Here is a 12,586-nt window from a genome sequence, read left to right as displayed (position 1 = left end):
CGATGTTCAAGCAATTCTACTGCCTCAGCCTCCTGAGTAGCTGGGATTACAGGCATGCACCACCATGCCCAGCTAATTTTGTATTTTATTTTAGTATAGATGGGGTTTCTCCATGTTGGTCAGGCTGGTCTCCAACTCCTGACCTCAGGTGATCCACCCACCTTGGCCTCCCAAAGTGCCGGGATTACAGGTGTGAGCCATTGCGGCTGGCCTTTTTGTGTGTGTGTGTGTGTGTGTGTGTGATGGACTTTTGCTCTTGTTATCCAGGCTGGAGTGCAATGGCACGATCTCAGCTCACTGCAGCCTCTCCTCCCGGGTTCAAGCGATTCTCTTTCCTCAGCCTCCTGAGTAGCTGGGATTACAGGCATGCACCACCATGCCTGGCTAATTTTGTATTTTTAGTAGGTATGGGGTTTCTCCATGTTGATCAAGCTGGTTTTGAACTCCTGACCTCAGGTGATCCACCCACCTCGGCTTCCCAAAGTGCTAGGATTACAGGCATGAGCCACTGCGCCTGGCCTGAAAAAAAATTTTAAAGTTTGAGAAAATACAAAATTTTCATAGTCTCCATGTATTTCTCCTAAGATCTTTCCCCCTATGAGGGGGAAAGATAGTAACTTTACAATGGAGAAACCCAGCAGAAACCTGAATCAAATGAACAAGTTCAACATCATCAGTAAGAAGCACTATCAATGCCATAACTCTGATGGAATGCACTGGGAAGGATTCCACATCATTTTTGTGCTGTAATTGCCAAAAGTTCGTAACTTCAGTCCAATCATGGAAATACATCAGACAATCCCAAATCGAGGAACATTTCACAAATACTGATCAGTACTGGTTCAAGATGTCATGGTTATGAAAGATAAGGAAAGATTGAGGAACTGTTATTGCAGTCCTACAAAACGGCGAGAGACTAAGAAATAACTAAATGCAGCGTGATCCTGGGTGGAATTTGGGAACAGAAAAAGGACATTGGTGGAAAAAGTGGTGAAACTCCAATAAGGTCTTTTGTTTAGCGAATATGTTCATTTTAAATTAGTTAAATTATGTAAATATATTTAAACATTAGTTAAATGTATTTAATTAAATTAATAAAATTGGTTATTTTGTGAAATAATTTTAATATAGTTAAATATGAGAATGTGGATTTCCTGGTTCTGATCACCGTACTGTGGTTATCTAAGAGGTGAATCTTCAGGGAGGCTGGGGGAGGAATAAATGGAAATTATACTATTAAGTTGGAAGAGAGAAACCTACCCCATCAGTCACAAAACCCTCACATTCATGGCAGTGTGTCGGACGTTCCAGTATGAATGGCATTTCCCAGATGTCAGCGCGAGGTCCCTGTGGAGGGAGTGGGGCTCCCTGGGAATCTAGTGGAGAGCATTCGGGGCTCCCTTCCTCAGGAGCCTGCCCTTCCTGCACAGAAGCGTCAGCCTCACCTCTGTACCACTGCCCCTCTGCCTCTCAGAACCCACTCGGCTTCAGGAAGATTCTACTGCCAGCCTCCTTTCCCAGATACAGCCTCCAGGGACTCAGCCCTGCCTTCCCAAGTGTTCCCGCCTCTCTTGGGAAGGGGTGCTCTCAGATCCCACACCCCTGGACTTCCCCGGGCACCACCTGCTCCTTCTTCACTTCTCCAGCTCTGCGTTCTCACTCTGAGGGTCCTCTCCTGCTGGGAATGTGTGTTGCTGGCAACAGTGAAGATTCCCCCCTGGGTTGCCCCCCATGCCCTGTTCTTCTGCACTTCCCTGGCTTCCTGCATTGGTTCTGCTGGTGTCTCCTGCTTTTGGGTTTACATGGCTTCCCAGCTTCCTAATTTCTCTGAAGTTGAGTTTGATGTGTGTATTGATGATGGGCTTTTTCTTCCTCCTCCTCCTCCTCCTCCTCCTCTTCCTCCTCAGTCTTGTTGTTGCTCTATATAGTTTCCAGAAGGAGAAAAGGGACACTGTAAAATTAAGCTGCTGCAGGCTGGGCACAGTGGCTCATGCCTGTAATCCCAGCCCTTTGGGAGGCCGAGGCAGGTGGATCACCTGAGGTCAGGAGTTCAAGACCAGCCTGTTCAACATGGTGAAACCTCATCTGTACCAAAAATACAAAAATTAGCAAGGCATGGTGGCATGTGCTGGTAATCCCAGCTACTCGGGAGGCTGAGGCAGGAGGATCTCTTGAACGCGGGAGGCAGAAGTTGCAGTGAGCCGAGATCATGCTACTGCACTTCAGCCTGGGTAACAAGAGAAAAACTCCATCTCAAAATAATAATAATAATAATAATAATAATGCCATGTTTCTATCAGACCCAGAAATCCCGCAGAGTGAGCTGGAATTCTCTGTTTCTCTGTTTCCCCTCCATACCCACTGGCTCCTCTCTGCCCACTCCCTCTTGGACTGCATCACCAGGGTGCCTCACTCTCTGGCCCTAGTGGAATTCACACAGTGGAGGATGTCATAGGAGGTGGGAGAGAGAGAGAGGAGAGGTGGTTATTCGCTCAGATTCTTCCTTGCTGGTTTGGCAGTGGCCACATCTTTCTACTGATGGCTGCAGCTCCTGATGATCCTCCCCTACAGCCACAGCTCTCTTTGGGATCTGTGGACACCTTTCCTGTCCCTCTAGACCCAGGGAGATAACAGCTCCCACTCTTGCTGGTCCAGGACATTCCTCATCTCTTACTGGTTTCTTAACTCGGTCCACACTTCTGTGAACAGCCCCTTTCCTCAAGTACCCATTCGAATATGTCCTCTGGCTTCCACCAGGAGCCTGACTGATACCCACAGGTGGGTGAATGCTGGCATGCTGCTGGGCCCCTCTTCCTCTGGTGACTGGCCAGCCAAGTCTCCAGGAGTCTCGTTAGGGTGGGCAGGCGGTGGGCACAGCACAAACTGTGAGCTCAAATCCACAGAACAAAAGTGGGAGAAGACACTGGCAGGATGGACCGCCACAAAACTCTTGGCATTTGTGACGTCTGTCCTTTAAATCACGCAAGGCATCATCGTGCTTCAGACATGAGACAGCCTAAGTATTTAAGTGTTTCAAATAAACAAATTGTTTTTCAGAATTGGTAATTGCTAAGTTGGCAAATTGCTATTGGAAACGTTGGCTGTCCTTGACTCAATGATTCAGCCAGCTAGTCCCTTGCCAAACTAGTATGTTGGTCAAATTCCACCTTGAGAATTTATCTGCTCCTGTCAAAGCCAGATTCTCCCTGCCTGAGGGGAGGCTGGACTTGACCTTCTGACTCAGGATATGCTGACTTGGGTCCCTAGGTCCAAGGGCAGCCCTCTTGGGCCCACTGTGGGCTGGACCTCTTCCATGATGGGGTGGTGGAGGGCAGGCCCCACCTGATTCACACTTGACCTCATCCAGGCAGGTGAAGTTCCCTGCAGGAGTCACCTGAGCCCAGCCCCTCAGACCAGGATCCATCATGTTGAGGAGGATTTGGGGCTATCTCATGTTCTTTGGCTAGAAAGGGGTCCCACTCTTAGGGGTCTGCCCTCTGTGTGGCACAGATGGCTTGCTGGGGCCCATGGACTGGGCTGGGTGAACGGGAATCTGGTCACAGCAGCAGCAGCTGGAAGGCCAAGAGGGAGGGCACCAGGGCCTGGGACCCATGTCTTGTCCTGGGCCTCCCGGGCCTCTTGCCTTCTCCCCAGCAGGCATTTGGGATCTGTGTCTGGACCCAGCCTCGCCCAGAAGGCCATGGTGTGTTGTCATTAGAATCACAGTGCTCACACCAAGGCAGTGCATTAAATTAGCAGGGCAGGGTCTCATGGGCAGGGGACCATGTGGAGGGGGTGGGGGGAAGGGCAGTTGTCCCCAGAGGCTGTGGTGGGCCTGGCTCTGGGCTGGGCAGTGGGCCAGGGTCCTCCTGTGTGGCTGAGCTCTGACAACAGGCTGTCTGGGTCTGGTGAGCTCCTGAAAGAGGGGACTGGTGGAGAGTACCCTAGGGTGGGAGCTCATGAGGAGGGGGTCTGTGGGGTCTGGAAGCCATTCTAGAGCAGGCAGATGACATTTATCAGGGGAACAGGCATAGAAAGGACCCTTGTGCGAGTAGGGGACACATAGCCTCAGAAGAAATCAGGAAGGGGCTTTGACAGGTCCAGGGAGAATCCCTGAGGTTTCCTAGAACAATTCCCACCAGCCATGTCCCAGGTGTCCCCCCATCCCCCAGGCCTCTGCAGTGCCAGCCCAATGCCCTGGGCAAAACATCCTGGGCTCTGGCTGTTACAAAAGGAGGACAGGGTCATCTGGACCCGCCTGAGCTCCAGGCCCCCGACTTTCACAGCCCCTTCTGGGTCCAGAAGTTCATACGTATATAAATGAAAAATGTGCAAGAATCATATTATTGTATTCTTTTTCATAAAGAGGGCCCCTCTAAATTGTTTAAGCCCCAATTCACCCCTGCCCAAAGAAGATAGCAATGGCATGTGTGGGGCCATAGTCTTGAGACCCAGAGGTCCTGCTGCCCACGATACCCACTGTCTACCCTAGGGGGACTGGCTGTAGCCCTGGAGCCCGCAAACACCATGCAGGAATGCAAGAGGGTCTCAGCTCCCGAGTCCCAGGCTGGGAGGGCCCATAGTCCAGTAAACTAATCAGGCCCCAACACACCCAGGAGAGCAGCTCCAGGAGCCTGCATTGGGGAGAGAGCCTCAGACCCCTGCCACAGGCCTGCACTCCAGAAGTAGGAGCATGGGAAGACCTCTCCTTGGCTCCTGGCCAGCGGAAGTCACATTCCCCAGCCCTCTGGCTCCAAGGCAGCCTCACGTCCCAGTCACTCCTTGGCACACCCTACCAGTTGGTCAGAGCTCACTGCCAAAGGGCACCTCAGTGATGAGTGGAGGGAATAGGTGTTTACCAGGAGCTTGCATGCTTTGTCTCAGGGATGATTAGGGACACAGCCAAGAAGGCACGCTATGCCCATTTTACAGATGAGGAAAAGGAGGCTCAGGTTGGGCTGGTGACTAAGGGAAGCAGCATGTGGCAGGTGGCTTGAGGCATGTCTGTTCATCATGAGTAACTAGGGAGCAGCCCTGCCACTCCTCATGCGATGCACCAGGAGCCAGGGAAGCTGCTTTCTAGGGGATTCTAGCTAAGGCCAGAAGCACCTCCCTGAGTGGTGGTGGAGGCCTCTGTCTACTCCTCCAGGACTGCCAGGGGATAGGAGGGCACCGCCGACCTCACAGAGCCTCTTGGGTGAGTGAGCATCAGCTGAGTGACGCCAGGTGACTACGCTTCTGCCCAGTGCTGTGCCCCCTTCTGCCTCGGGCAAGGCACCACTGTGAACGCCCCACCCTGTCCCATGGAGGCCGCAAACTGCTCTGCAGAGCCAGGGTCTCCAGGAATGGGGAGGGCAGTCACCCTCACTCCACTTGTGTTCGTGACCCAAAGGACTGCCCAGGTCTCCAGGCCCATAGAACCCCCAAACCTCTTACTAGGCCACACTGGGGACCTTGAGCAGCAGGCTTGGAATCCTAGGCCTTGTCTCCAGGTACATATCAGTACCCAGGCTTGGGAAGCTTTGGTCTCAGGGGGGCTGGCACTCAGGCCCTCTGCCTCAAGGAAGAGGCATGTCCAGATCTCTCCTGTCCAGCCCTGCTCCCTGCCCCTATCCTTCACGGGTTCTCTAGGACAGGGTTACAGAAGCCTCATGCTGTCAGGGGATGCTGCCACCCCAGTGCCAGGGTGGCTCCACCCAGCCCCTTCCTGCTGCCGCCCTCGCTGACTCACCTGTCCAGCCTCCTACTGGGCTGGGGCGAGGGCTTATTGCCCCAGAGCCTAGACAGGCACCAGAGGCAACTATAAAAGCATGTTGGGCCAGTCCTCAGCATCCTAGTTCGCCACTGTCTGCTGCCACACGATGCTGGGAGGCCTGGGGAAGCTGGCTGCCGAGGGCCTGGCCCACCGCACCGAGAAGGCCACCGAGGGAGCCAGTGAGGACCCGGGGCTCCTTTCTACCTGGGCTGGGGGGATCTGGGGAAGACTGGGTCTGTGGGAGGCGGATCTAAGTAGGCAGGCGAGGACCTGCGGGGAGGCCTTGGCCCCTCAGGAACCCTGGTCTCCTGCTCTACCAAGTCAGCACGGAGTTGAGGGGTGCAGACCTGGGGAGGTCTCCTGGGGGCAGGGCATGAGTCCTGGTGCTGGGTGAACACTGGCAGCTTGGACCTTTCCCTCTGGAAATCTGGGGAGCCTTTCTTGTCAAAACAGCCTATTCTGAATAACCTATGCAGGAAAAGGAAGATGGATTTTTATTTTTACCATAAATTTAAAGCTTCAAAGATTTCTTAACAAGTCACCAAGTCTGTTCAAAGTCAAAAAGGGCATTTTCAATTTCATCCAAGTCCCCTAAAGCATGTTTATTTTTATTTTTATTTGTATTTGAAATGGAGTCTTGCTCTGGCACCCAGGCTGGAGTGTAGTGGTGCGATCTCGGCTCACTGTAACCTTTGCCTCCTGGGTTCAAAGTGATTCTCATGCCTCAGCCTCCTGAGTAGCTGGGATTACAGGCACCCGCCACCATGCCCGACTAATTTTTGTATTTTTAGCAGAGACGGGGTTTCGCCATTTTGGCCAGGCTGGTCTCAGACTCCTGACCTCAAGTAATCCATTCCTCTTGGCCTCCCAAAGTGCTGGGATTACAGGTGTGAACCACTGCATCTGGTCCCGAAGTGTATGTTGTATTCAGAGGTCAGCAGGTATGTGTGGGGAGGCCCAGCCAGGCCCCACTCATGGGTCATCGTGTGAAAAAGTCTTGCCTGAGTTTGTGTCCTCTTTCTAAATGGCAGCAGACGCGTATTTTGTTTTTGACTCTGCAGCTGGTGTGGACCACCTGCTTTAACCTTTCACTAGCCTCTGAGTTTTTTATGATTCCTGTTGGGAGAAAAGCTGAGTGTTGGGAGAGAAGCTGAGGCAGGGCTTGCTAGATTTGCTGGCTCCTTGCTTCTAGCACTCCCATTATCTCAAGTAGCCATATGTTTCTCATTCACTTGATACACCGTTTCCTTTCAACCTCCACATCCTCACCACCTGTTTCTTTGTTAGATCACCAATAAATAGCGTGGGCTCCCAGAACTTGGGGCCTTCACAGCCTCCACACTTGCGATAGCACCCTGCTCCCATTTTCTCTCTCGAACTGTCTCTCATTCCTTTGGCTCCACTGGACTTGCTGCCCCCGTGACCTGGTGTTGGGTCTCATCATCCCAACAGATTCCCATTCTAAAGATGAGGGAACCAAGAGGTGGAAGGTAGAGTTAGAACCATTTCTTCTGACTCTGAAATCCTTCAGTTCTAGCACGCTACCACCCACACTTTAAAAAACTCTGAAGTAGGCCGAGAATTCCGTTTTGTTGGAGGAATTGCTTTGAGAGACCTGGTCTTACTGGATGAGGCTTTGGAAACCAACCTGAGGCAGGCGCTAGCACATCCTGAGAGGGGTGTGACCTGGCACACAGGCCCAGCCTGGGCTTCATGTCTCAGCTGGCAAGACTGCCTGCTCATTGCCATTCCAGGCCAGGCAGGGCCAAGGGGCTTCAGGGACCCATGCCCTCATGGGGCTCACTGAGCTCGTCTCCCGGCAGCCAAGGCCCTGGCGTCTCCAAATGAAGCCAGCTGTGGGGGAAGGTCCTTCTCATGAGCCAGTCTGTCCTGGCTGGGGGTGGCATCCCAGAGCCCCATCTAGGATGCCCAGGGATGTATAGGTCTGTTGTGAGGATAAGCCAGCACTGAGCCCTCACCCTGGACTGGGAGGGCAGTGGGCCTGCTCTGAGCCCTCACCCTGGACTGGGAGGGCAGTGGGCCTGCTCTGAGCCCTCACCCTGGACTGGGAGGGCAGTGGGCCTGCTCTGAGCCCTCACCCTGGACTGGGAGGGCAGCGGCTCTGCTCTGAACACTCACCCTGGACTCGGGGGCAGCTGGCCTGCTCTGAGCCCTCACCCTGGACTTGTCTCCTCTGTTCAGTTCATGCCGTGGAGGAAGTGGTGAAGGAGGTGGTGGGACATGCCAAGGAGACTGGAGAGAAAGGTACAGCCGGCTGAGGTCGGGCAGGGAAGGAGGGAGGGAGGAAGGGAAGCTAGGTGCTGGGCCAACCTGTTCTTTGACTAACCAGGTCAAACTCTGCCCCTAATGTTGCAGCCTTTCAGAGCCTCTTGGCTGGGGCAGTTATCTATGCTCATCAGAGGCCACAGACTGTACTGCGTTAGGACACTGTCTAGATGGTTCTCTCTGTGGAATAAGAAGACAAAGTCACACAAGACTATGTGACAGCACACTGGGACAAAACATTTAACATGGCAGGGCGCGGTGGCTCATGCCTGTAATCCCAGCACTTTGGGAGGCTGAGGAGGGCGGATCACGAGGTCAGGAGATCGAGACCATCCTGGCTAACACGGTGAAACCCCGTCTCTACTAAAAATACATAAAAATTAGCCGGGCATGGTGGTGGGTGCCTATAGTCCCAGCTACTTGGGAGGCTGAGGCAGGAGAATGGTGTGTACCTGGGAGGCAGAGCTTGCAGTGAGCCTAGATCATGCCACTGCACTCCAGCCTGGGCTACAGAGCGAGACTCAGTCTCAAAAAAAAAGAAAAAAAAAATTGCTGGGGGTGGTGGCTCACGCCTGTAATCCCAGCACTTTGGGAGGCTGAGGTGGGCGGATCATGAGGTCAGGAGATCCAGACCATGGTGAAACCCCATCTCTACTAAAAATACAAAAAATTAGCTGGGCACGGTGGCGGGCGCCTGTAGTCCTAGCTGCTTGGGAGGCTGAGGCAGGAGAATGGCGTGAACCCGGAAGGTGGAGCTTGCAATGAGCTGAGAACGCGCCACTGCACTCCAGCCTGGGCGACAATGTGATACTCTGTCTCAAAAAAAAAAAAAAAAAAATTTAACATGTAAAATTCTATGTTAAATGTTAAATTGATGTGTGTGAGCTATGAGTAGAACTATGTACAAAGCATGTGTATATCTCATTCCTTTTCAACAAAATAGATTCCAGGTAGATGAAGGACTTAAATTTACATAAATGAATTTATTAACTTACTAGGAGATAACCATCTTAGCTCAGGCTGCTATTATAAAATACCATAGGCCAGGTGCAGTGGCTCACGCCTGTAATCCTAGCCCTTCGGGAGGCCAAGGCGGGTGGGCCACCTGAGGTCAGGAGTTCGAGACCAGCCTGACCAATATGGTGAAACCCCATTGCTACTAAAAATACAAAGACCAGCTGGGCATGGTGGCACATGCCTGTAATCCCAGCTACTCAGGAGTCTGAGGCAGGAGACTCCCTTGAACCTGGGAGGCAGAGGTTGTAGTGAGCTGAGATTGCACCACTGCACTCCAGCCTGGGTGACAGAGCAAGACTCTGTCTCAAAAACAAAAACAAACCATAAACTGGGTGACTTAGAAACAACAGAAATTTATTTCTCACACTCCTGGAGGATGGGAAGTCCAAGATCAAGGAAGGCACTGGCAGATTTGGCATCTGGTGAGGGAGTCTTTCTGGTTCATGGATGGGCCCAGCTCTGTCCTCACATGGTGGAAGGAGCTAGCTCTCTGTGGTCTCTTTTATGTGGGTGCTAATTTCAACCTCCCAAAGGCCCCACCCCTTAATATCATTACATTAAGACTGAGGATTTCAGCATATGAGTTTTGAGGGGGAAGGCATCATAAACATTTAGACATAGTAATAACATCAGAGACTTTGGCCTAATCTTGGAGAGGGGAGAATCTTTAGAACTATGACAAAAAAATCAGTGCCATAAAGGAAATATTAAGTAAATTTGACAATCCAAAACTGAAATTTTCTATAGCCAAAAAAAAAAAAACACTATAAACCAAGCCAAAAGAAAAATTACACACTGATGAAAAATATTTTTCATAAAAATGATAATCCAATATAACAACCCAATATAAAAATGGTCAAAAGACATAAGCAGGCATTTTCCAGAAAAAAGGATAAGCAGGCAATGTACCCATGAGTAGATGCTCAGTCTCACTCACAGTTGAAGAAATGCAAGTTGTTGGGGAAATTAAAACCAAATTCAAATTCATTCTGCAGTAATCCTGCTGCCCTTGGTCCCATCGGGCCACTCCAGAGACTAATCCATTAAGATGGCCACATCCCACAGGCCACTCAAGGGGACGCAAGTTCAGTGGGTGGATCACTAGGACATTCTTCCTCTTTCTTTCCAACAGCCATTGCTGAAGCCATAAAGAAAGCCCAAGAGTCAGGGGACAAAAAGATGAAGGAAATCACCGAGACAGTGACCAACACAGTCACAAATGCCATCACCCATGCAGCAGAAAGTCTGGACAAACTTGGACAGTGAGTGCACCTGCTACCACGGCCCTTCCCCAGTCTCAATAAAAAGCCATGACATGTGTACATTGAGCGCTGGATTTATTCCCATTTGGATGGAAACACTAGGCAAAGTATTTTCTTGTTGATATAACATATTTTACATATTTATGGAGTACATTTAAGTATTTATTGCATGCACAGAATAGTGATCAGTCAGGGTGTTTCGGGTGTCTATCACCTTGAATATTTGGTACTACTATGTGTTGGGTACATTTCAAGTCCCTTCTTCTAGCTACTTTGTTTTTTTGTTTTTGTTTTTGTTTTTGTTTGAGACAGAGTCTTGCTCTGTCGCCCAGGCTGGAGGGCAATGGTGTGATCTCGGCTCACTGCAACCTCTGCCTCCCAGGTTCAAGCAATTCTCCTGCCTCAGCCTCCCAAGTAGCTTGGACTACAAGCGCAGGCCACCACGTCCGGCTAATTTTTATTATTATTATTTTTTATTGTTTTTATTTTTAGTAGAGATGGGGTTTCACCATGTTAGCCAGGCTGGTCTCGAACTCCTGACCTCAGGTAATCTGCCTGCCTGGGCCTCCCAAAATGCTGGGATTATAGGCATGGGATACTGTACCTAGCCTTCTAGCTACTTTGAAATATACAATACATTGCTGCTAACTATAGTCACCCTAGGTGAAGTATTTTTCAACAGAAACACTTTGCATGTCCCCCGTGTCTCCTCTGCTGAGGTGGACACTGGCACTGGGGCCCCTGCTGCTGGTTGGATAGGTCCTCATGATGAATCAGATGCTTCTCTGTCATGCTAAGTAAGATCTTTCATGTCAGGAAGGGGCTCTTCTGGAAGAATAGTTAGTGTCTGTGCTACATTTCCTAAAAAACTGTTTCCCCAGAAACTATATACAACTTTCAGGTGCCTCAGTGCTTCAAGACATGCTAAGGGAGGGCCCTCATTTGTCTTGCATGTTTTTGGGATTTTTCTTGAGATGTTCTTGCAGGACTCAGGGCAGATAACAGACCAGCTTGATGAAGAATTTAGCAAGGAAGGCCCCCACTGAGCTGCTTCCTGTTCTCGCAGAGATCAGATAAGCATTTCTGCTGGACGGTTACAGAATCTGGTCAAGGAGAGACTGAGTCACTGCTCATCATCCTAGAAGCTGCTGTTGATTTTTTTTTTTTTTTTTTTTTTAAAGACGGAGTTTCACTCTGTTGCCCAGGCAGGAGTGCAGTGGCATGTTCTTGGCTCACTGTAACCTCTGCCTCCTGGGTTCAAACAATTCTCCTGCCTCAGCCTCCCCAGTAGCTGGGACTACAGGTGCCCGCCACCACTCCTGGCTAATTTTTTGTATTTTTAGTAGAGACGGGGTTTCACCATGTTAGCCAGGATGGTCTCGATCTCCTGACCTCATGATCCACCTGTCTTGGCCTCCCAAAGTGCTGGGATTACAGGCGTGAGCCACCACACCTGGCCCAGAATATTTATTTAGAGACTGATGTCAGGCCTAAGTGTTGATAGTGGGTAGTAGTGGGCAAGATGCCTGGCCCTCTCTCTTTCTTCTCATGAGCAAGTCAGTATCATAGAGGTTAAACATATCTTTAAATAGCATTTAACTTAACTTTTTTTAATTAAAAAAAAGGGAAGTAATTTGTAAAAATATTGCATCCCCTATTTCTCTTGCTGGAAGCTATTTGTTCTTAGCAGAAATGAGAAGAAAAGGTGTTTTGCTTAAAAAATAAGTGAGTTGCTCACCATACTTCTGGATCTCATCCAGAATTGGACTCACAGTTTGTGAACAGCCCAGGTATAGCCAATGTCTTAGCTTTGGAACGCTTGCCACTTTCCAGCTACAGCTGAACCTTATATCCTGGTTTGGTTCCTGATGACTTTCAAATTCTCCTGACCCAAACGCAAGCTCAGAAGCACAAGCACATTGTTGGTGGCAGTACAGACTGAAACACCCTCTTTGGATGGCGGTTCCTCTCACAGGACTTTATTCTCCAGGTATGCACAGGCACACACAGGTGCCCAAAGGATAAACACATAGATCTATGTAGCATATTTGTATTACTGAGAGATTAGAAACATCCTAAAATGTTAACCAAATCGCTTGGATGAAAAGTTTTGCTCTGCTTATTAGGTTTGGCGTACAATATGGAGGTGACATCTGTTACTTCCAGTGTATTATAGATACTTTAGCTCCAAAAATGATACCTGTACCTAGATGGGCACCAAAAGGGAATGGTTAACAAATATTGCATATACAGGGGTATGGGGCGG

General features: G+C 50.1%; 1 protein-coding gene across 1 annotated transcript; it reads left to right on the top strand.

The window, feature by feature from the left end:
• Window positions 1-5,835: 5,835 nt before the first annotated feature.
• Window positions 5,836-10,380, top strand: LOC743584 (protein FAM25A). The gene is made up of 3 exons (XM_016918317.4): window positions 5,836-5,934; window positions 7,958-8,020; window positions 10,191-10,380. The coding sequence occupies exons 1-3, from the start codon at window positions 5,862-5,864 to the stop codon at window positions 10,322-10,324; spliced, it is 270 nt and encodes an 89-aa protein (XP_016773806.1). The 5' UTR covers window positions 5,836-5,861; the 3' UTR covers window positions 10,325-10,380.
• The last annotated feature ends 2,206 nt before the right edge of the window (window positions 10,381-12,586 follow it).

This window comes from Pan troglodytes, chromosome 8 (genome assembly GCF_028858775.2).
Source record: "Pan troglodytes isolate AG18354 chromosome 8, NHGRI_mPanTro3-v2.0_pri, whole genome shotgun sequence".
Taxonomy (NCBI): Eukaryota; Metazoa; Chordata; class Mammalia; order Primates; family Hominidae; genus Pan; species Pan troglodytes.
The sequence above is the reverse complement of the archived record's forward strand: the minus strand, read 5'-3'. Positions and strand labels throughout refer to the sequence as shown.